General features: G+C 42.3%; 1 protein-coding gene and 1 long non-coding RNA gene across 6 annotated transcripts in view; one reads left to right on the top strand and one right to left on the bottom strand.

The window, feature by feature from the left end:
- Positions 1-1,440: 1,440 nt before the first annotated feature.
- Positions 1,441-19,909, bottom strand: part of LOC103389842 (zinc finger protein GLI2-like) — a 33,900-nt gene continuing 15,431 nt past the window's right edge. Inside the window, exons 3-15 of the mRNA XM_017038408.2 lie at positions 18,205-18,310; positions 15,520-15,707; positions 14,877-15,062; positions 11,281-11,482; positions 10,249-10,339; positions 9,952-10,071; positions 9,760-9,861; positions 7,766-7,918; positions 6,994-7,143; positions 6,595-6,759; positions 5,170-5,448; positions 2,906-3,239; positions 1,441-2,825 (exon numbers count right to left, since the gene is read on the bottom strand). Coding sequence (XP_016893897.1) covers positions 2,740-2,825; positions 2,906-3,239; positions 5,170-5,448; positions 6,595-6,759; positions 6,994-7,143; positions 7,766-7,918; positions 9,760-9,861; positions 9,952-10,071; positions 10,249-10,339; positions 11,281-11,482; positions 14,877-15,062; positions 15,520-15,707; positions 18,205-18,310 — 2,162 coding nt within the window. The 3' untranslated portion in view covers positions 1,441-2,739. The remainder of the gene's footprint in view (positions 2,826-2,905; positions 3,240-5,169; positions 5,449-6,594; positions 6,760-6,993; positions 7,144-7,765; positions 7,919-9,759; positions 9,862-9,951; positions 10,072-10,248; positions 10,340-11,280; positions 11,483-14,876; positions 15,063-15,519; positions 15,708-18,204; positions 18,311-19,909) is intronic.
- LOC107989481 (uncharacterized) overlaps positions 10,160-19,909 on the top strand; it is a 29,790-nt gene continuing 20,040 nt past the window's right edge. For 4 of the 5 annotated variants that reach the window (XR_003051760.1, XR_003051761.1, XR_001761030.2 and 1 more), the window contains exons 1-6: positions 10,160-10,296; positions 11,272-11,504; positions 13,487-13,563; positions 14,345-14,407; positions 14,857-15,069; positions 19,298-19,495. This is a non-coding gene — a long non-coding RNA (uncharacterized LOC107989481). Of the gene's footprint in view, positions 10,297-11,271; positions 11,505-13,486; positions 13,564-14,344; positions 14,408-14,856; positions 15,070-19,297; positions 19,500-19,909 lie in introns of all 5 variants that reach the window. The other variant, XR_003051763.1, reaches the window with a different exon arrangement.

Consider the following 19,909-nt stretch of genomic DNA (forward strand, 5'->3'; position numbering starts at 1 on the left):
TGGTTGTGTTAGCCCGTGGTGGATGATACATGCACAGACTCAGACTGACAGACTCTCAGCTGCCAGTTTGACCATGAGGCTCTGAAATTGATTCATGAATTAACATCTCCAGCGTCAGGAGGCGACAGCGGCTGAGGTCTGGAGGGATTTAAATATGAGTGTAATAGAAATGAATGAGCTGAGAGTGTTATCCATCATCTGGCCTGACAGTGGCAGCGTTAGCACTGTCAGCGCAGCAGTAATAACCTCAGTGGTGATAATATGATAAGGAGTCACCGCTGTCATCGCTCCTGTCCTCACTTTTTACAAAACACCATCACGAAAAGACTTTGAGACAAGATGACGGCTGCTGCTGTGTGACCTCACAGAGGGAGGAAGGGGTTGGAGCCGAGTTCACCCACATCCACAGACCCAGAAACCTTGTGGGTTTTCAACTTCCAGAGTTGATCTTTTAACATCAGTCCATTGTTCAGCTGGTGCTTCTTGGTAATGATGATGTCAGTGAAAGAAAACACAAGAGGAGATTTGATTATTTTAAGTAACAATTAAGTGACGAAAAGGTACAATTGAAAAAGTTTAATTATAATAAGTCCATTTTTAAAAATTGAGCAAAGCTGCAGAAAATATAGCTGAAAAAAACAGAAAAAACAGCTGAAAACAACTCATTATTTTATGTTTAGTTGGAATATAACAACACGTTTGTTAGATAAATAAAGGTGTGAAACTCAAATATAGCTGACCAGGAGAGAGCAGTTGTGTTTTTTGTTTATATTTACTTCAGTAACACGCACTTGACCACCGGAGGCAGCAGTGGACCGGCAGCTTTACTGTGAGCTAAAATCTTTGATATGCTCTTTTTACTTTAAAAAACAAACAAACATATGTCTATGTATACCTGCTAATAACTGTAGTAATCCGATCAGTCAGTTTTCCAAAAACTTTGACAGAAAACATTTCTAATAAATAAACTAACGATGACTGTGTCACTGGCGCCGATCTTTAATCCTCGTCTCCATCAGTAAATGAAACGTCTGATCTGCTCTGAACTTCCTGTTCAGATTTCACAGCCTCGGGCCATTTTTTTCTCTATATCTCAGAGAGAATAAGAAATTCCACTGGCACAACCAATCAGAGCACAGATCAAACACGTCCGCCCCTGAATCTCCTGACACTCTAAAACCATTTGTTCCTCTCTCTGGTCTCACAGGAGCCTCTGTGTTCCTCCTCGCGCCCCTCCTCCTCTGTCGACATCTCCTGTGTTTTATCTGCTTATTTTATTTTAGCAGCAGCGTTGGCGTCGGTGCTCCTCTGGGTCGTTCTGTCACTGCTCATATCCAAGAACAAACAGACCCAACTGCTGCTCCTGCAGCAGCTGCAGCTCCACCTGTAGGCCGATTGGGCCGATTATTGACAATGTGTGCAGGACAGGAGTAAAGAGCCACGGTTTTGTTAAAAATACAGTGGCAAAACTGATTGACTTCAGGAAAACAAGGATCATTGTGTTACTAATTTTCTGAAAGAAGGGAAATAAAAAACTTTTTTTATTAGAAAATGAGACATAGCCATGTGTAACAGTGTAGGAAAAAGACGGCTGCTGCAGTTAGGGTTCGATACAAATCATTATTTCAAAAGTTTATAAAAAAGATTTATCTTTTTTTTCAGACAGAAACTAAAAACAAAAAGATTCCTAGCAACAAAGTCATAAAATTACATATTTGATGGAGGCAGCGGTGGGTCATAACTGTCGGCTTTTTTTTTCTTTTTCAAATGGAGTTTACACAGTACTGTACAGTTCAACAAAACACATTTGGTTTAAAGTAGGCACTTCACCATAGTCCAGGCCTGTATGACTGAGTCATGTTGTTTATACACAGTATTGACTGATTTTGGTAAACATACAAACACAAATATGGCTTTGGAAATATATATGTATATATATTTAAATGTTACATTTTACAAGTAAAAAAAAAAAAGAGTCGTTGGACTGATGTTCACTGGACACCAGCTAATTCTGTTAGCTTAGCTTTTATGTACATGAGGTTAAAACATCAGGTCAAGGTAGCGGTTCTTCTCTACTCCTGTTTGTAGACCATGACCTTGGAGTCCATGCCTCTGTCTGAGTCTCAGTCTGCTCTGTCATGTGGTGTTAGTCAGTGTTAAACCATCTCCTTATCAGAGCTTATGTTGTTATAAGAAGATCTAAAGTCGTGGTTCTCCCTGAGAACAGCTAGGTTCCCTGTAAACCGGGGTTCTTGATCTGAACTCTTTCATAGTCATGAATCCTTTTCCATCGAGACACGTGTTAGGAGTCTTATCTCAGAAAGTCCTGTTTGGTTAATGACGGTGTTCAGACCCAGGACCCAGGACTCAGGCAGAGCCATGTTGACAGACCTGTAGTCATTTGTCTGACTGGCTGTGGTGAGGGACGTTGGAGGACATTTCAGGGGGTTTTAGTGCTCCCAGTTCAGCCTGGCATGTAGGTCTTTTTACGGCAGTAGGGTCTCCACACCTGCCTGTGTGCGTCTTCACTAGAGGGGTTGGTGACGCATCTCCGGTGGTCTGTATTTGGCCTTGAAACTGGAGTCAGAAGAGGGTTCTTCTTATCAACTTGTTCCCTTGAGGTGTGGCTTGAGCACCCACTGATGGTGAAGAGATGGTGGCTGAGCTGTCATTTCAGCTCAAGGTGTTGGAGGGTCTGGAGATGCAGTCTCAGTGCTGATGTAGATTTTCAGCTGGGGTTCATTTTATCAGAGAGCAGCTGATCAAAACCCATTCCATGGAAGGACGTTGGACCTCAACCCAGGCTTGAATTTTCCAGGAGAAACCTTATGAAAAAACAGATGGGAAATAATTTAATGAACACCACCTTTAAAAACAAACTTCTTGAAAGTGCTGCTATTCTCACCTGTTGCTGGTACTGGTGAGATTTCGAGGCCAAGGTCCAGAGTGTTGGGTTTTTTGACGCACCAACACAAAACCCTCACTGGCTTCAGCCACTTCTTCTTCAGATGCTGCAATAGCTGGCTGGTGTCACGTTGTTTCAAAACCTCCAGAACTATGGCCAAAACTCCAGGGGAAAGATCTTCAAAGCTCAAGTTCTCCATGAAGGGCAGCTGCTCCAAAGTGCTGAAGTCCTCCAGGTTTTCCCCGCCTACTCCACTATCATCGTTGGTGGCACTGACAAATGATGATGATTGGTTGCTACATGATGACTGCCCACCAGGGTAGGACTGATACATCTGAAGAGAGTAACAAATGAGGATTATAAAAAAAAAAACCCAGGAGAACCTAAAACATTAGTGAACCAGTGGTGAAGATGGTTTGAAGTGTCATGGAGCCCTTTATCCCCCAAAGATGAAAAAAGTTGGTCCACAAAACTTGAATAAAAATGGTAAATGTAAAGTAATTAATATATCACACTCCAATAAATAAATGGACAGAGTCCAGTTCATGACAGGATCATTTACATTTTTCTTCTTGAAGATGTTTGACCTTTTATTCAGTTCTGCATAAACATGAAACATTTCCAGAAATTAAACCATTCATGTTGTCTACCCTTGAACGTCCTAGTAGAACATTAAAGGCCAGAAGATGGTGTGCTGTTGAAGCAAAACCATCAACAGTCTGAAGTTGTGTTTTAGTTTCATCCCAGCACCAAAGTAACTTAGGGGCGTGTTAGCTGTGCTCTTTAATGTAGCGGATCATCAGCTGGTGGCAGCGTGCTAGTATGTCCCTGTAGGTTCTCAGTCGTCGTTACATCAAGGGCAACTGGACAGAGTAGGTTTCTTGAAGACATTCCACCTCTCATCCAAGAGGAGATGAACTGAAAAAGCTTCTTGGATACGAGGTGAAACGTCTTCAAGAAACCTACTCCGTCCAGATGTAGCTGTTGTTGGAGTGTGGTTGTATGTGCTGTTGGCCTTCACTGTCGTATCAGTATCTTGTGAGGTACATTACAGCCACCTACTGGGCCTACTTTATACTGATAATTATTTCATGAAGAGAACATCCTGATCACCATCAAAGGAAAGCTAAATCCGACAGAAGGTAGAAACCTCGCTGATATTCACAGGCCCAAATACTTTCAGTGACCCTCTTGAATACATTTTTAATGATTCCCTGGGTTCGTTTGTGTCCTGCTACTATAGGTTTAAGGACAGTAGTGCCGATTCCCTCGTTTCTGTCTTGCTTCATTTTCATCACACTCTAGTATTTTTTCACTGTTGGAAAAAAAGGTCTTGATCACAGCATGATGAGCAGTTCTGTTTGCTCATACCAGCGGACACCAATTCCCAGTCCTTGAATATTAATCCTGGACTGTCTTTCATCATCTTCAGGGTCTTTGACATGTTTTTGATTCGGAGCCGTCTCCTCCGTTGGTTTGAAACTGCCTCAGACCAGGAAAAAGGACAACCACGGCCTCAGTGATGACACGAGTCCATGACTATTCATTAGGATTCATCCTGAAAGACTCATCTATAATGTAAAAAAGGCAGAACAGAAAGTACTGCTGCTGCTGCAGCTTTTTTGAAGTGTGTGGTCCGAGCTCTTTTTTGCTTCAGGAAATCTGCTGAGGTCTGTGTGACTCTAAACATTGTGGAGATTTAGAAACAAAATCCGACACAAAAATGTGAAATAAGGCATGTAAGGCTCTGCGTTGGCCACCGTTGTCCTCTACAAACATATATTTATCTGTAGAAGTAGCGCCAGGCTCAAGGCTGTGCCATAGTTCAGTGTGTCGACGGTTATGGATATAACTCAAGCTGCATGCTGATGAGTTCATGGGCAAGACACTCAACAACAGCGTCTCTAGTGGTCAAACTGTGACAGATTCTGAATGTAATCCCCCCTGACAGGAGCAGCTGTATTGGCAAAACAATCAGAAGATATTATTAAAATCATAAGGTCTTACACAGAGGTTGACCCTTGTGACTGTGACGACACCGGGTTATGTCCAAAAACATAACTGACTTTTGGATAGATGTTGAAGATAATGGAAATGACTGGTGAAGGTGAAAAAGGCCACAGGTGAGCTCACCTCAGTAAAGTCTGTCCGTGGGTGTAGTTAGAAAAAAATAGAACAAATGTTGAAGGTCAACCGGAGGAAAGTTAAGGAGATAACAAGGATCGATAACCAGATTGATCTGTTAGTGATTCTGCATATCTTACCACAGAGTTTTCTGTCTTGATAGATTTCATGTGCAAGTACTCATCCCTGCCTCTAGGGGAGCTGCTGTCTGTTATCTTCTCCTCTGTCTGGATGACGTCTCTGTTCTCAGCCTCGTTCTCCACGTCCTCCCTCTGTACTGGCGGCCTGGGTGTCAGGTTGCTTCGCTGCTTCTTGGTCACGTGAGCTTCTGGACCGTGGACGGTCTTCACGTGTTTCCTGAGTGAACTGGGATCAGTGTAGCGTTTGGTACAGCCTGGGATCTTACACACATACGGTTTCTGCAAATATGAAGAGAAACAGAGACGATGAGAGGGTGAAGGGCCAGTCAGTGCTAGAAAATCAAATGTGAAAAACACCACAAACAAAAGTCGTAATTGTTTATATTTATGACAAAAACGAACATAAATGAGAAGAAGGAAAAAACCGCTATCATCACTCTTTGTCTTGACAAAGGAACTTGAAGGAACTTTGAGGGAACTTGGCTGCTGGGTTGGTAGGTCCAACATCTAACCATGGATCTTCTTCCCAGAAAGACTCCATGAGGTTCAGACCAGAGCTCTGTGTGGACCACACCGTCACTTTAGGACGTCTTGGTCTTCTTTGTGCCGCGGGTCCTTTAAAGGACACTGGTTGTGCTCTGTGGATGTTTGAGAGCAGGAACAGCAGCTCTCGACATCCTACACTCTGCTTTGAAGGCTGGACCTGTGAAGACACCTGCTGATTCAGCATCACACCGTTGGTTCTTGTTGCTGTGCTCAGTCGTGTGGTGAAGTTTGACCCGTGGCTGTGGAGTTTGACTCCACAGCCACGGGTCCTGAGCTTCACACTCAGCCAGTTCTGTTTCAGTTACTGACTGTGTTTCATCCTCGTGGTTCAATGACGTCAGTTTGTAATCATTGGTTGATTCTGAACTTTTCCACAGCACGTCATAACGTCTGACTGTGAACTGTGAACTTGCAGAATAAGTGAAGTTTACGACAACGAGGAGTGGGATTTAGTTTGTTTTCTCCCTTGCTCACATTTATTATTTCAAAAACTGTTCGGTGAAGATTGTCTCCGTTCGCAGATTTCGTTCCATAACTGCCTTAAACTTTTGTAAATCTCCTGGTTCTGGCAGCGGTGGTTGGTGTTGAACACCCACTCTGATTGATAAGTACTGAGGTTTCATCCTCCACTCTCCACCTGCAGGTGGTCCGTCTCTGTGGGCCACGCAGTGATTTGTCTGAACACACTGTGGGCTGTTGTGCTCATTACGTCTACACCTCATTATTTACTGTGAAACCACGAAAAACCTCATTATGTGAACGGAGGAAATTCAGGCCAGCGTTGCCACAGAGGAAGGTGACCTCCTGTCGTTTTGCTGTTTGTCACTCCAAACGTTTCTCTCTCTCTCTCTCTCTCTCTCTCTCTGTGCGCATGCTCACCTCGTTGGAGTGTGTTCTGTTCTGGTGTTTGGCTCGGTCCGAGGCGTTAGAGAAAGCCTTGTTACATCCTTCGTGTTCGCAGACGTACGGTTTCTCCCCGGTGTGAGAGCGAAGATGAGTTTTCAGGTTCTCCAGTCGGGAATAAGCCTTGGAGCAGCCTTCGAACTGGGCACAAAGTTTGAAGAACAATTTGTAAACATCGTATTTTAAGGTCCAGTGTCAGGTCTGAATCAGGTTCATGTGAATGTTATTTATTAGATAAACGTCTGGTTCTGTCCAAACAACACATTCTCAAACGAACTGAAATATTTTTAAACAAGTATTTTAATACTTGTCTTTATGTAGCAACTAAATGCAGATTTATTTTTATTTTTTCTCCTGTATTTACCAAAAACCCACCGTGCACTTGTGTGGTTTCTCCCCCGTGTGACGGCGCATGTGAACCACCAGCATGTACTGAGCCTTGAAGGGTTTCTGTTCCCGAGAACACTGATCCCAGCGGCAGACAAACTCCTTCTTCTCCCCGTGGATGTGCTCGTTGTTGATGTGCTGCGAGACACACACACACATACACACACACACAGTTTTTTCAGTTACTTTTTACTTTAATACAAAAGACAAAAATCACAAACACAAACAGTTAATTACCTGATGACAAATTCTAACATCTGCACAATATTTTTAAAATGTAATAATTTTTTAATGTATTTTTAAAATACTTTAATTCAATGTAGCATAAACACAAACCACAAACATAATTTTTTTTTAAACTTTATATCATCAAAATATAAAAGTGAGTGTCCTCATACTCTGAACATGGGAGAAATAATAATGAAACATTCAACTTTATTCACTCGACAAAACACTTGGCTGCATATTTTAATATTTAGTTCATAAATTAAGAAACAATTTTCTTAGGCCAAAACACTTTATATTTCTGTTCGATCTAATGAATTCAAACTTAATTAAACATTTAACTCCCTGGTTTTTGACAAATGTGTTACATTATATTCTACAAGAATATACAAATGACTTCAAGCTTTTTTTCCCAGAGACTTCGTTCAGTTTTCAGCTCAGTGAAGTCACATCGTTCTATTATTTTAATTTTTTTCTCTCCTCACTTCTCACTGTTAGTAAAGCCGACGGTGTTGCCGTGGTGTGGGGTTCTTACGTGGACCAGCTGCTCCTGCGTCTCGTACTCTCTCCTGCAGTTTTCCCACTGACACTTGGTTTCATAAAACACCTCCTGCTCCTGTTTGGACCCGTCTGGCTCCACGTCCTCCTTCAGCTCCTTCAACTCCTTCCTCTCCTCCAGGCTACTGAGCTTCTGTGGAGTAGACACAGTGTCAGAGGAGACTCCAGTCATGGATTAAAACACATTCCCTCTAAACTGCTCTCATTAATCTGCTCTGAGCTGGGCTTGGTCTCAGGAACATGTGGAATCATTTTCTTAGTTCCAGATGTTCCGTCATCTGCTTCGCCTGCTGTAACGCAAAAAAAAGTCAGACGCCAAAGCTTCAGGATGTTTACAAACAAAAATGTTTCCTGATCAGGACAAACAGCAGGGGGGGCTCTTTTTTAAACAAAACATTTTTGTTTGTTTTACTTTATATATATATATATATATATATATTTAAATATACTTTAAAGTTTTGCAACAGGTTCAAATTTAGTTCTGAAAATGTTTTCCAAAATTAAAAAAAAACTTAAAAAAAACATGGTTTTCATTCCTTAAACAAGAACGATTCAGGTTGTGACTCGGGATGTCCAGTAATATTGAAAATATTAGCGTAATAATATAAAACCGGTAAGATTGTTATCGGTTTTTCTTCCCATAATGAAAGTCCAATAACACAGTGCCTGGGTTTGTCCAAATCTGCTGGAATCACACGTAGGGTCCTGAGGCGTTCAGGGGCAAACGGCTGCGTATATCGGTATCGGTTGATATCAAAATTGGAAATTAAGTGTTTGGACAATATTGGCAGATCTGATATCGGCAAAACATTCATAACGGACGTCCCTAGTTGTGACCTGTTGTCAAAGATGTCCCTCAGAATTTTACATAGAAGGAAAAGAACCTTTGACGTTAAAGATTTATATTGATCTTTGTGTTTGTAACCAATGTTTAACACGTCGACGCTCAGAGAACTCTAAAAATGAAATGTTAATGTTCCAGCTGCACGGAACTGCCAGAGTTCAAAAACAAAGTTAAAACCAAAATAAAAAAAAATGTAAAAAAAAAAGTTTAAAAAATAAACATAAAGTATTAGAATTAGAATGATATTAATTAAGATAAACAGTAAAACTATAGTAAAAAATTATAACATTTAACACATAAGAAAATCTGAAACTAAACATTATTTGATCATTTTTTGAAATTGACTTTTTATCTGTTTTGTTTGTTTAACTCACAGATATGTGGCAACCTGACGGGCTGCTCTACCAACACACACACACACACACACACAGAGAGAGAGATAAAACTGCTGACTGACGCTTGTTTGGAGCTGTACACACATATACTCTCTCTCTCTCTTTCTCTCTCTCTCTCACACACACACACACACACACACACACACACACTCTCATCCATTCTCTCAAACCCCAGGGCGCTGCTTCTCCTGCTCCTCCTCATGCATCATCTCCACATCTGCTCCACAAACACAGCACAGCCACACATTTGTCTCAGAGAAGCAGAAAAAAAAAATCTTCAGAGATGAAAATAAAAGAGCAGATGATTTTTCATGAAAACAAAGTGAAGTGACACACTTTTACTCCCAACAACACACAACAACAACAACAACAACAAACGAGAACAAATTATTCAAAGCTTTATCATCTTTATCTCTTTCACGCACACACGTTTACAAGGAGGTCGAGGGGGGGGGAGGCAGGGGCCCCCAGGGGGCAGCAGTTCACACCTCGGAGCAGGACACATACACACAAACACACAGACGGGAGTTCAGTGCTGGGGGAAAAAATAATAGTAAAAAATGTTTCAGCTTCAAATAAATATTTTTCAGTTAAACTTGTGGCTGTTATTGGTACATTGAAATAAGTCATTGATTGGTGTGACTGCTTATTGATCACTGTGCTGTTGGACACGGTGGACACGGTGGACTCCACTCACTCTGAAAGACAAAGCTGGCTTTTAGTCGTTCTTACCGGAGAGAACGACTTCAGTCTCTCTGCTTCACTTTTCACCTTTGACCTCTTGGTGAACATGGTGTCAACGGTGCTGCTGACAGACGAGTCACCCCCAAAGTTCTAAAGGCAGTGCAGAAGAAGACAAGGTTCATGAACGCTGTACCATCATCACTCCTTGTTGTTTTGTTTGCACAGACTCCTGGTCTTCACCTTGGACGTCAGATCACTGCTGGAACTCAGAGACAAAAAGTCGAGGCCCGGCTGTCGGCCGCAGAAAGGAGGCGGAGCCTGGATGAACGGGGTCATGTGTCCGAACGAGCTGACGCCTCGCTGCTGCTGCTGCTGCTGCTGCTGCTGCTGGGAGAAGATCTGCTGGGAAGTAAACGGGCCGATGTGGGGGGGGGACGGGAGGCTGGAACTCAGAGACAAAAAGTCGAGGCCCGGCTGTCGGCCGCAGAAAGGAGGCGGAGCCTGGATGAACGGGGTCATGTGTCCGACCGAGCTGACGCCTCGCTGCTGCTGCTGCTGCTGCTGCTGCTGGGAGAAGATCTGCTGGTACGTAACCGGACTGATGTGGTGAGGGAACGGGAAGGAAGGGCTGTGAGGAAGAAGGGAGAGAAACAGGGAGACGTTAGGAGACGTTAGGAGGTGGAGGCGGAGAAAAATGAGAAATCAAACACATAAGAATAACAAGGAGGGAAGAAACATGTGGGAAACGTTTGGAATTAAGATTTTAAAAAAAGTTATGAAATGTCCCAAGGTCAGGGATCAAGGTCTGAGAGTCCCTATAAGAATTCTTGTAGAAGTTCTTGTAGTATTTCCCAGGAGGTTCTGAAAGAACGGTGACATTTGCAATGTTGCATCAACATCAGAAACCGTTTCCTCCCGGTGGTTAACGGTGATAGTTGTTTATCTGCTCCACCTACACGGGTCCAGACGCCTGAGGTTTACTCCAGGCCAACTAAAGTATCCTGGTTGTAGAACACTGGGTCATAGACAGATGACCTTTGACCCATCAGTTCTTTGTCACTGATCCTGATGAAGACCTTCTGGACAGGAGGTGCAGCTGAGGGTTGTTAGATTCTGTGGTTTCTGGTTTCATCTGGACTTTTGAAGACGGTTTTATGGCTTCAGTTCAGTAGTAATCTCACTACTACGTTCAGGGTCGGAGCTAATGCGATTGTAATCTCCAAGCTCCTTGAAAAACAGTTGGAAATGAAAATCTCAGACTAACTAACAAAAGCACAAAGAAGATCAGCTTTTAGATTTTTATCAAGGTGAGTTCTACGACCTCTGAGGAGAATGTGAAAAGTGAAAGTGGCTCAAAGAGTGACGGGATCTGGTGACATGGACGTGTAATCTGAGATTAGACCAGGAAGAGTGGTAGGACGAAGACGAGTGTGAAAACAGGAGGATAACAACAAGCCCCGGTGACGAGGAGTCGAAGGAGGAGGAGGAGAGAGGGAACTAAACAAATGAAGAATGAGTGACACACGTTTCAGGGTGAACTAAAGTACAGCGTGACTCCAGGTCAGCCACCTGAGACCGCCCACTGACAGGTGCCCGTACGAGCCGCCGGCTGCTGAGCTGGACCTGGAGCTGTTGATGTAGGCCACCAGGGAGCTGGGCGACGTCCGAATCATGGTCTGCAGGTCGATGCTGCCGTCCGACAGTGGAGGGATCGACATGGTCCGCTTCCTGTTCAGCCTGGAGGTCAGTCTGGGACTGGGGAACCTGGACACTGTGGACACAGGGATGAACAGGTGGGTCAGAAAACCTACACAAACATCTTTACTCAGACTCAAACACTGAACACTCCAAGTGATGACATTTGAGTTCAGAGTAGGCTCAGTGACACAAACTGACCACCGGAGGCAGCAGTGGAACAGCAGCTAAAATGAAAGGTTTCCTTGGTGCAAGAAATGAACGTGAAGTTGAATGAAAACCCAGAGGATCCTGGCTGTACGGATGTTTTTGTCTCCGCTGTGGCAGACGCTTCACTCTGCCAACATTAATTATATTAAAAAATCAATTCTCTGTAAATTATCTTAATTTAACACAGTGAAGTAAAAGTGATTGTGCGATGTTTATCGTTATCGTATTAGGAGGTGAATTAATGAGAGATTGATTAGTTGGGTCTGGATGTTAATGAGGTCAGATGTGGACTCCTCTGGTTTAAAAAACACAAACAAACAAACAGACAAACCTTTGGTTGTTTTTTGTAATATATTGAATTATCCTGTAGCTGTTTTTTTTGGTCTCATTTTAACTGTGATTACAGATGAATTAGTTGAATGAATTGGCTAATTGAGCTACATGTATCCTCTCTAGTATGATTAATAAATCCTTTCAGTCCAGTTTTAGTCTTAAATGTGTGGCTCTGACAGATAATACTGATGATAGTGATGTTGGTCTGGAAAACTCCCCCTCAGAGCTCCTCCTCTTCTGTCACGGTGGATAAATGATCCAGCGTATTCCCATCCAATCCGTCTCTAGGCTCGTTGATGGGGCTTTTCTGTGTCCGTGGGGTCGAGGTGTCGCCTCCACGCTGCTGCGGCATCAATCATTTCATTTCCGTCCGGGATTCCGGACTTGTTAATGCTCCATGATCCTGAAGTAGTTTTTATGGATGAACATTTTTCTTATTCTGTCTGTTTCTTATCCTCACGAGTTCCTGTTTGTATTTCTTGGTATATTAGGAAAAAAAAACTGTGGAAATCATGCTGATTTAGGTTTTGGTAGAAAATCAGAGGTTTGACTGAGCCGTCACTGCTCTGGGCTCAGACTACAGGCTGCAAACCAGATGGAACAGAGCAGCATGAAAGTGTGGCTAACAAACTTTACTGTTCAAAGAGACTTGAATTTCTAGACATTTGTAAAATGGTGTTATTTTATTTTGCATTTTTACTTTATTGAAAATGAATCCATGATTCCAGCTCTAATAGACACATGAGTCATTTGTATTTAGGCCTAAGGCTGTGCCAAGATCAACCAAATATCAACCAGAAAACAGGCCACGACCAGGTGTAGACAGAGTAGTCAAGCGTTAGCCGTGACAGCTAAAGGAAAACTAAAACATTTATAAAAAGAAATATAAAAAATATAAAAAAACGAGTTAAATATTAAACAAGAAGAATGTTGACATCTAAAGTACCACAGTTAGCTGAGGTTAAGGTGAAGACTGACATTGAAGTTAGTTTTAAAAAAAGCCAGTGATGATCAACAGCATGGCCAGTGTTTGGAACATCATGAAAATCAGTGTAATGTTACACTATCTTCAAGCTAACGTTGCAGTTTAAAAGTTGTTACAAACCTGGTCAAAAATATTAAAACTAACCCAGCAGTGGCCAAGATTTGTTGTCCACGCTGTAGGAAATCAAACTGTGTGGTTTCTGCCGCAATCACTAATAATAAGTGTCTCCTTAGAGTCTGACGTAAAGACTGTCACGTGTTTCTGACTGTTTACCAACTGCTGCTGTGAGATATATTAAAACGAGCTACGAGCTAATCCTTTTGGGAGAGTTTGGAATTAGATGGATGATGGAGAAAAAAAGGAAAATCATGAATGAGACGTGAGGGAGTGGAGGTAATGGGGCTGCTTAAGTGGAAGAAGGAAAAGGAGGAGGAGGAGGAGCAGTTCTGCAGATGATAATGATGGTGATCAGCTGTTTGTGTTGTTTTTATTTTAAACTCCGATGATTTCAGCCTCCACTCTTTTGTTTCTTTTTTCCTCCCGTCTTCTCAGGGGGAAACTGTTTAAATAATGTTCCACTTCCTGTGATGAATGGACCAATCAGAAAACTGACTCCACCCCTTCCACCTGTACGTACACGCACGCACACACACACACACACATGCACACACACACACACCTATGTGATTTATGACAGAACTCTGTTTTTTTGGTTGGTTGGTGTGTGTGTGTGTGTGTGTGTGTGTTTAAATGATGCCACATCTGCTGTGGTATTTTATTAGTTTTTATTTTTATTTATAATAAAATAAATGTTCAGATTTTCTGCAGCTGTCTGTGTCCAGTTTAGACCTGTTACAGTTTTTTTATGCATTTTCTTAATATGATTTAGTTATTGATTCTATTTCATATGTTCAAAATTCAACTTTCATATTTTTCTACCTCATTTTTTTCTCCATTTCATTTAATTTTAATTTAAAAAATTTAGTTTTTTCACAGTTATTTATTGTTTTATTTTAGTTTATCCTAAATATTTAATGTTTTTTATTTTTCCTTCTTGTAAGTTCAGTTATCTGGTAGAATTGAAGTGTATCTGTAGGTGTTTTATTTGTTTTAGTTTTAGTTACTTCTGGACATTTTACTTATTTGTTTTTTTTTTCTTGTCAAAATATCTCACAATACATTTTAAATATTATTTTAAATTCAGTGTATCAGCAACATAATCACATTTTTAATGGTAAACTATTTCCTTTTGCTTAAAATCCATTTTTTATGTCTTGAATATTCTTTGTACGTGTGTAATGTTTAAGTTAAGTTTAACTTTTTGTAGACCTGAACTGAACTTGTCAGGATTTCAGAGAGAACGCCTGAGTTCAGCTGCTTCAGAAACATCTCAGTGTCGTTGACTTTTAGGAGCAGGATGAGAAACCGTGTCAGGTGTTAAACTGTCCAACAGTTGGCGCTGCAGCAGCAGAGGTCAGTACCTGAAGGAACCTCTGGTCTTTGAAGTAGTTGAACATGAAAAATTAAATAAGGTCAGTTTTTTTCTTCTTGTCTTTGCACGCCTCCTGCTGCGATGGATGTTTCATCATCCACCTGCTCCCCGACAGATTACTGTCATCTCAGAGCCTGGTGTTCATGCCTGATACTTTGGACTCCATCTGATACTGAGCCTAAAATATTTAAGCAAATCTTGAAAAAGTCGACTGGAGTTAGAATTAAACTCAACCTGAATCAAAACACAAACCAAAATCTGGAAATGAAGGATTTTTTTTCCCCCCAAACCAAAAAAAAGATCATAAATCCAATCAATATTTGTGTTACAGTTACAGTCTCACCATCAGCTGACATCAGTCCTCATCAACAAAACCTGAAATCATTTGAAATTGTATAATCCCTTATATTTTTATATTTTTTTCTGATAGAAATCTGACCAGTTACTCACCGTCGATGGGTGTGATGTAATCAGTCAGATGGGCGGCTCCCGTGGCTCCGCCCCCTGACATCAGCAGCTCATTGCCGTACGGACCACGGTGACCTGTCATCAGGTGGTAAAACTCTGCCGGGGAAGAACCAGGAGCAGCAGGGTGGAGTCCAAAGAGAGTGTGCTCCTTCAGCTGCTCTTGACACACTGACAGGTACAGAGAAGAGGCTTAGAAACGTCCAGAGCTGAACGCAGATTTCAAACTGTGGGAAATTATTATTATATATATATATTTAAATATAACTATATATAACCATAACTATATATATATATAGTTATATAGTTATATTTAAATATAAATATATATATATTTATATAAAAACTGAAAAAAAAAAGAAGAAAAGTCAGAGTTATCATGACAGATAAAAGAGGTACAAGATAAAAGAATTACAAATAGGTCAGATAAAAACCTGTATAATCTAATCTGTGAAGTCCAACAAGCAGGATTTCATCAATTAAATACTCGTAATTAGTAGTTTAACCTGTGGTCAGTAGTTTGACCTGTCAGTGGTGATAGCTGTGCCCGGTTCTTTACCATCTGATCTGGGGTCAGTAGTTAAAGCTGCTGTCAGTTGTTACATCACCAGTAACTGTCCAAACTTACACTGAGCTGGAGTCAGTCCTCTGGCTGCTGACATCATAGAGAGGGCGGAGCCTCCGTGGACTGACCTCAGGTACTGCTCCACATGGGCACTGACATAAGGGTGAGGTGGGCTGAAGGGGGAGTCGGCGCCGGAGAGGCGGATCAGGGAGATGTCAGAGATGATGGGGCTGGGGTTCAAGGCTGCAGGGCTGCAGGGGAGATAAGACAAGTGACATGAGGAGGAGGAGGAGGAGGAGGAGGAGGTGAAGGAGGAGTCATGAACTTTTTTCTGTCGTGCTGCAGAGTGACCAACGTCATTACCACTCTGTCCATAAAAGTCAGGTCTGAGAAGTCTGAGTGAAACACCTGAACTCTGTACTTTATGTAGTTCGTAGTAAACTGTCCTGCAGTGGTCACCAGTTCTGTCCCTCGTTCCTGGTGAAAAAGTACCGTTTCCTGATGGAAACACCAGTGGATTGTGGTAAAGTTTTATGTTGGAGGAACTGATTTATAACATTCGCTGGACTTTGACAGCAAACTTTTTCTTCCGTAGTTTTTTGACAACAGAAGAAAGTTTAGGAATAAAAAACACGGAGGTGATGAAGTGACATTTCCAGGAGTCACTGATGAGCAGCAGCTCACTCATGTGTGTGTCTGTATGTAGGTCACTTCCTCCTCAGCAGGGGGTGGCGTTGTTTCTGTGTGTATATATGAGTACGAGGGTCTTCTCGTTCATGCAGCCGTAAAACTGATAAAAACTACAGTCGGAGTTTATTCATCCCTGAGCCGAACCAGGCTGTGATTTATCAACATCATGGCAGCAGCGTTCCTCAGATTCCACTTCGCCGTGTCACACTGTAATCCATCAAACACACACACACACACACACAAACATGTACATGAAAAATGAAGAGGTCGCACAAACAAACAGACGCAGGAGACTGAGACCAAACAGAGCTGCTCCTGACGCCACTCACTGATTTATCTAATTTTATCACAAGTTTAAATACTAAAAAAGGCAAAATACCAAAAATAATTGAAGAAAAGCAAATGAACTACAGAGATTTGTTAAAAACCAGGCAAGAAAGCTAACCCTAACCAAGGACCAGGAGTTGTCTCAGGAACTGGTGAATGAACCAGTAGGAGGGTGAAACCTGAGAGAAGATCAAATTAAAGTTAGCTCTGAAGGAGCTGTTGTTAAAAGTCTTTATTTTAGTTCCTTCTTTTCACAGGACTGAAATGTCTTGAAGTTCTTAACTCAGTACTGAACCAGTTAGAAGTCCCAGGTCCTGTCCTCATAGTCACAAAACAGGACAAAGGACAGAAGAAAAGGAAGAGGAAAGCGTGTCTGCCCCGAGCTGCTGTTCCTGTCAGTTCTGACAAAGAACCGATTCCCCTCATTACTGTTTATGCAAACAGTGATAAAGAGGACGGTGCTGGGACGTCATGTCGGACACTGACAGTAGGGACCTTCTGACACGTTACAGCGTTACCAGAACAAAGCACCGTGCCGGCACACAAATGACACCGCACTTAATTTGCTGCGCAATGTTCCTGTAATTAGGGTGAATTTGGCACCGGCACCGGGAACCGACAGCCTGATCAAGGTCTTGATGAATTAGGGGTCCACTGTCAAGATCAAATCACATTAATCATGGCGGCCGAGCGCGTGGACAGACTCGTACTTTCCCGCCGCTGTGATGAATGACTGCGCTGCTGCGCGGCGCCGAGCGTGCTGCGGCAGCACCGTCACATCTCTGCATTTCAATGGAACAGAACTGTGTTTTTTTTTGGTCCAGGCCTGATAAAGTGATAAAGTAACTTTAAAGTCCTGCAGGAACCAAGATGTTCTTCTTCAAAGTGTGTCACAGACTCTGTGGAATCAAAGTCTCCCTCACCAAAATGTCCCAACAAGTTCTGTATGTCACCGATCTGCACGTCTTTCTGGAACCAGAAAGTCACAACAGTACCTGGACCGCCTCGTGGCTCAATCTGTCAACTGTCATATTCAGAGAAAGCTCCATTAGAACTGTTTGGAAACAACAGTACTCAGTACTTTGTTCTTTTTGTGGAAACACATTTCGTGTCTGTTAGTGAGAAGAGCTTCAGCTACAACTGTCTGTTGTTTCTGCACAAGTTGTCGAAATCATTTGAAATCCTTTGTTTAAATTGACCTCAGTGACCCAAAATGACCACAAGAGGCAGCAGTGGACCAGCAACTCATCGGATTTTCTCGACTTTTTCCTTCATGTCCAAATACTGAAAAACGAAGCTCTGAGGTTTATGACCTGCTCTAGTTTTTGATAGTTTTTGAAAACCTGCTCAGGAAAAGAAATGGCTTTGAATGTGTAATTAAACTGACAGCAGGGGGGGGGCTCTACCCCCCCCCCCCCTCCCTCCATCCCTGTGGCTGTTCTCTGACCTCTGTCCAGCCAGAGTTTAATTACAGCTCTGATTCCGGGGCAGCGTCACCTACATCACCTCTGTTTAGTCGAGGACCTTCTTTATAAACTGGGAGTAAAAAAAGGTTCCAAAACAGATAAACTGATAAAAAAAAGTTCAGTCCCGGTGCTAATGAAAGAGTTCTGAACCAGAACCGATTTAAAAGGTTTCAAACCAGCGCAGACAAGAAAGAAGGAAATACATTCTAAGGAATAGAAAATATGGAAAAAGAAAGAAAGCACCAGAGGAAACAGCTCCACCTACCTGTGCATGGTGTGCAGGGCATGAGCTTCATAGTGAACGCGTCCGTCATGGTGATGAATGTCGATCGGCATCGGAGCATGGAAGGATGGGAAGGTGTGGAGGGAGGCTGTGTGGATAAGAAGAGAAGGAGGAAATTAAGGAATATTCAGAAGAAACAAAAAGAAAGTTGTCTTTGTGGAAAATGTACAAGAATTTTTCTCAGAATAAAAACCACTGCAGATGTTTTTTTTTCTTTCTTGTAAAACATGGGAAAAGACTCTGCAGATGTTTTTTTTTTCTTTCTTGTAAAACATGGGCTAAATCACAGGAGGGAAGAAGATAAATAAATCATCAAAGAACATCCTCAGAAGATCTCCAAAATGAAAGCACTCCAGCTGAGCTGTGAACAAAGACCTCCACACAGAACCTTCACCACCAGACCGTCTGTTCTGCTCTTACATCTGCAGCTCTTCATTCCGTGTTCCAGCTCCTAAACTTCTCACTGTTCCACTGTACAAAAGTCCACGGAGAAAACCTGTGATTTAACAGCCACCGTTGTCTCGACACTGAGTTTTAACGTGTTATTTTATAACTTGACTGTTTGAAACCCTTTGTTCAGATTTTCCCAAATGAAACAAACTCACCACCGGAGGCAGTAGTGGACCAGCAGCTCCCGCATTTCTCTGAGGTTTCCTCAATGGACGGGATATGGAGGGAGTGGACTATTACAGTCCAGATGTAAAATAATCTGACCTGGAATGACTGACCTCATTTACCTTCACGTTCATGTCAGCCATGTTTTTTTATTTAAATGTCAGTTAAAAGCTGTAAATTTAGGTTTGGGTTATTTTTGTCTTTAACAATAAGTTAGTTGTACTAAATACTTTTGACCTGGTTTTGCAAAAGTGTCCAGGGTGGACAGTCGCCCTCACCTGTTGATTGCTGGGATTACCTCCAGCCACCCATCCACACCAAATATATCAAATATTTACTTAGCTTTACTGCTGACTTTTCATTTTTGCTATTTATGGACTAACAATTGTTTTTCTCACTCTCTCTCTGTCACTCTCCCTCTCTCTCTCTCTCTCTGTGTCTCTCTCTCTCTCACACCCAGAGTGCAGTGGGAATCTCTCAGGCTGAGTTGGGAATTCTACTGCAGACGAAGAACAGAAAGATGGATGAACACATATCTTGACAAAGGTCACAGTCACAGGTCATTATCTCCACTGGGGGGCGGAGTTGGTGTGGTCAGGGGAGTACACAGTTGGACACATGGTGGGGCCTTTATGGTCTCCCAGGACCCCAGACCTGAGTGAGTGAGTCAGCCTTTTCACTGTCACAGGTTTCCAATCCAGCCCTCAGTTGTTGTTGTTTTTGTTAATAATAATTCCATTGTTCCGTCAGTAAATGAGCTGTGATATTTTTGGACATTTGTCGTCCTAATCTGAAGTCCAACTTTGGTCAAACTGTGTCCTGTTTAGATTCAGATCGATGGATTGGCTCTTTTTAATCCAGGCAGAATTTTCCAGCGTGCGAGGATTCCAGGCCATTAGGATTAGCAGGATTATTCCATCACAGGCGCGCCTTCCATTGTTCTGTCAGCACAGTTAAGACAAAAGGCCTTTTAAGGAACCTGCCTGGACCTGATCCAGGGTCTGTATCCCCCCACATGCCCCCCCGCCCCCCCCCCCCCCCCCCCCCCTCCGCCGCTCCCACTCTACACACT

The sequence above is a fragment of the Cynoglossus semilaevis genome, chromosome 14, assembly GCF_000523025.1.
Source record: "Cynoglossus semilaevis isolate Cse_v1.0 chromosome 14, Cse_v1.0, whole genome shotgun sequence".
NCBI lineage: Eukaryota > Metazoa > Chordata > Actinopteri > Pleuronectiformes > Cynoglossidae > Cynoglossus > Cynoglossus semilaevis.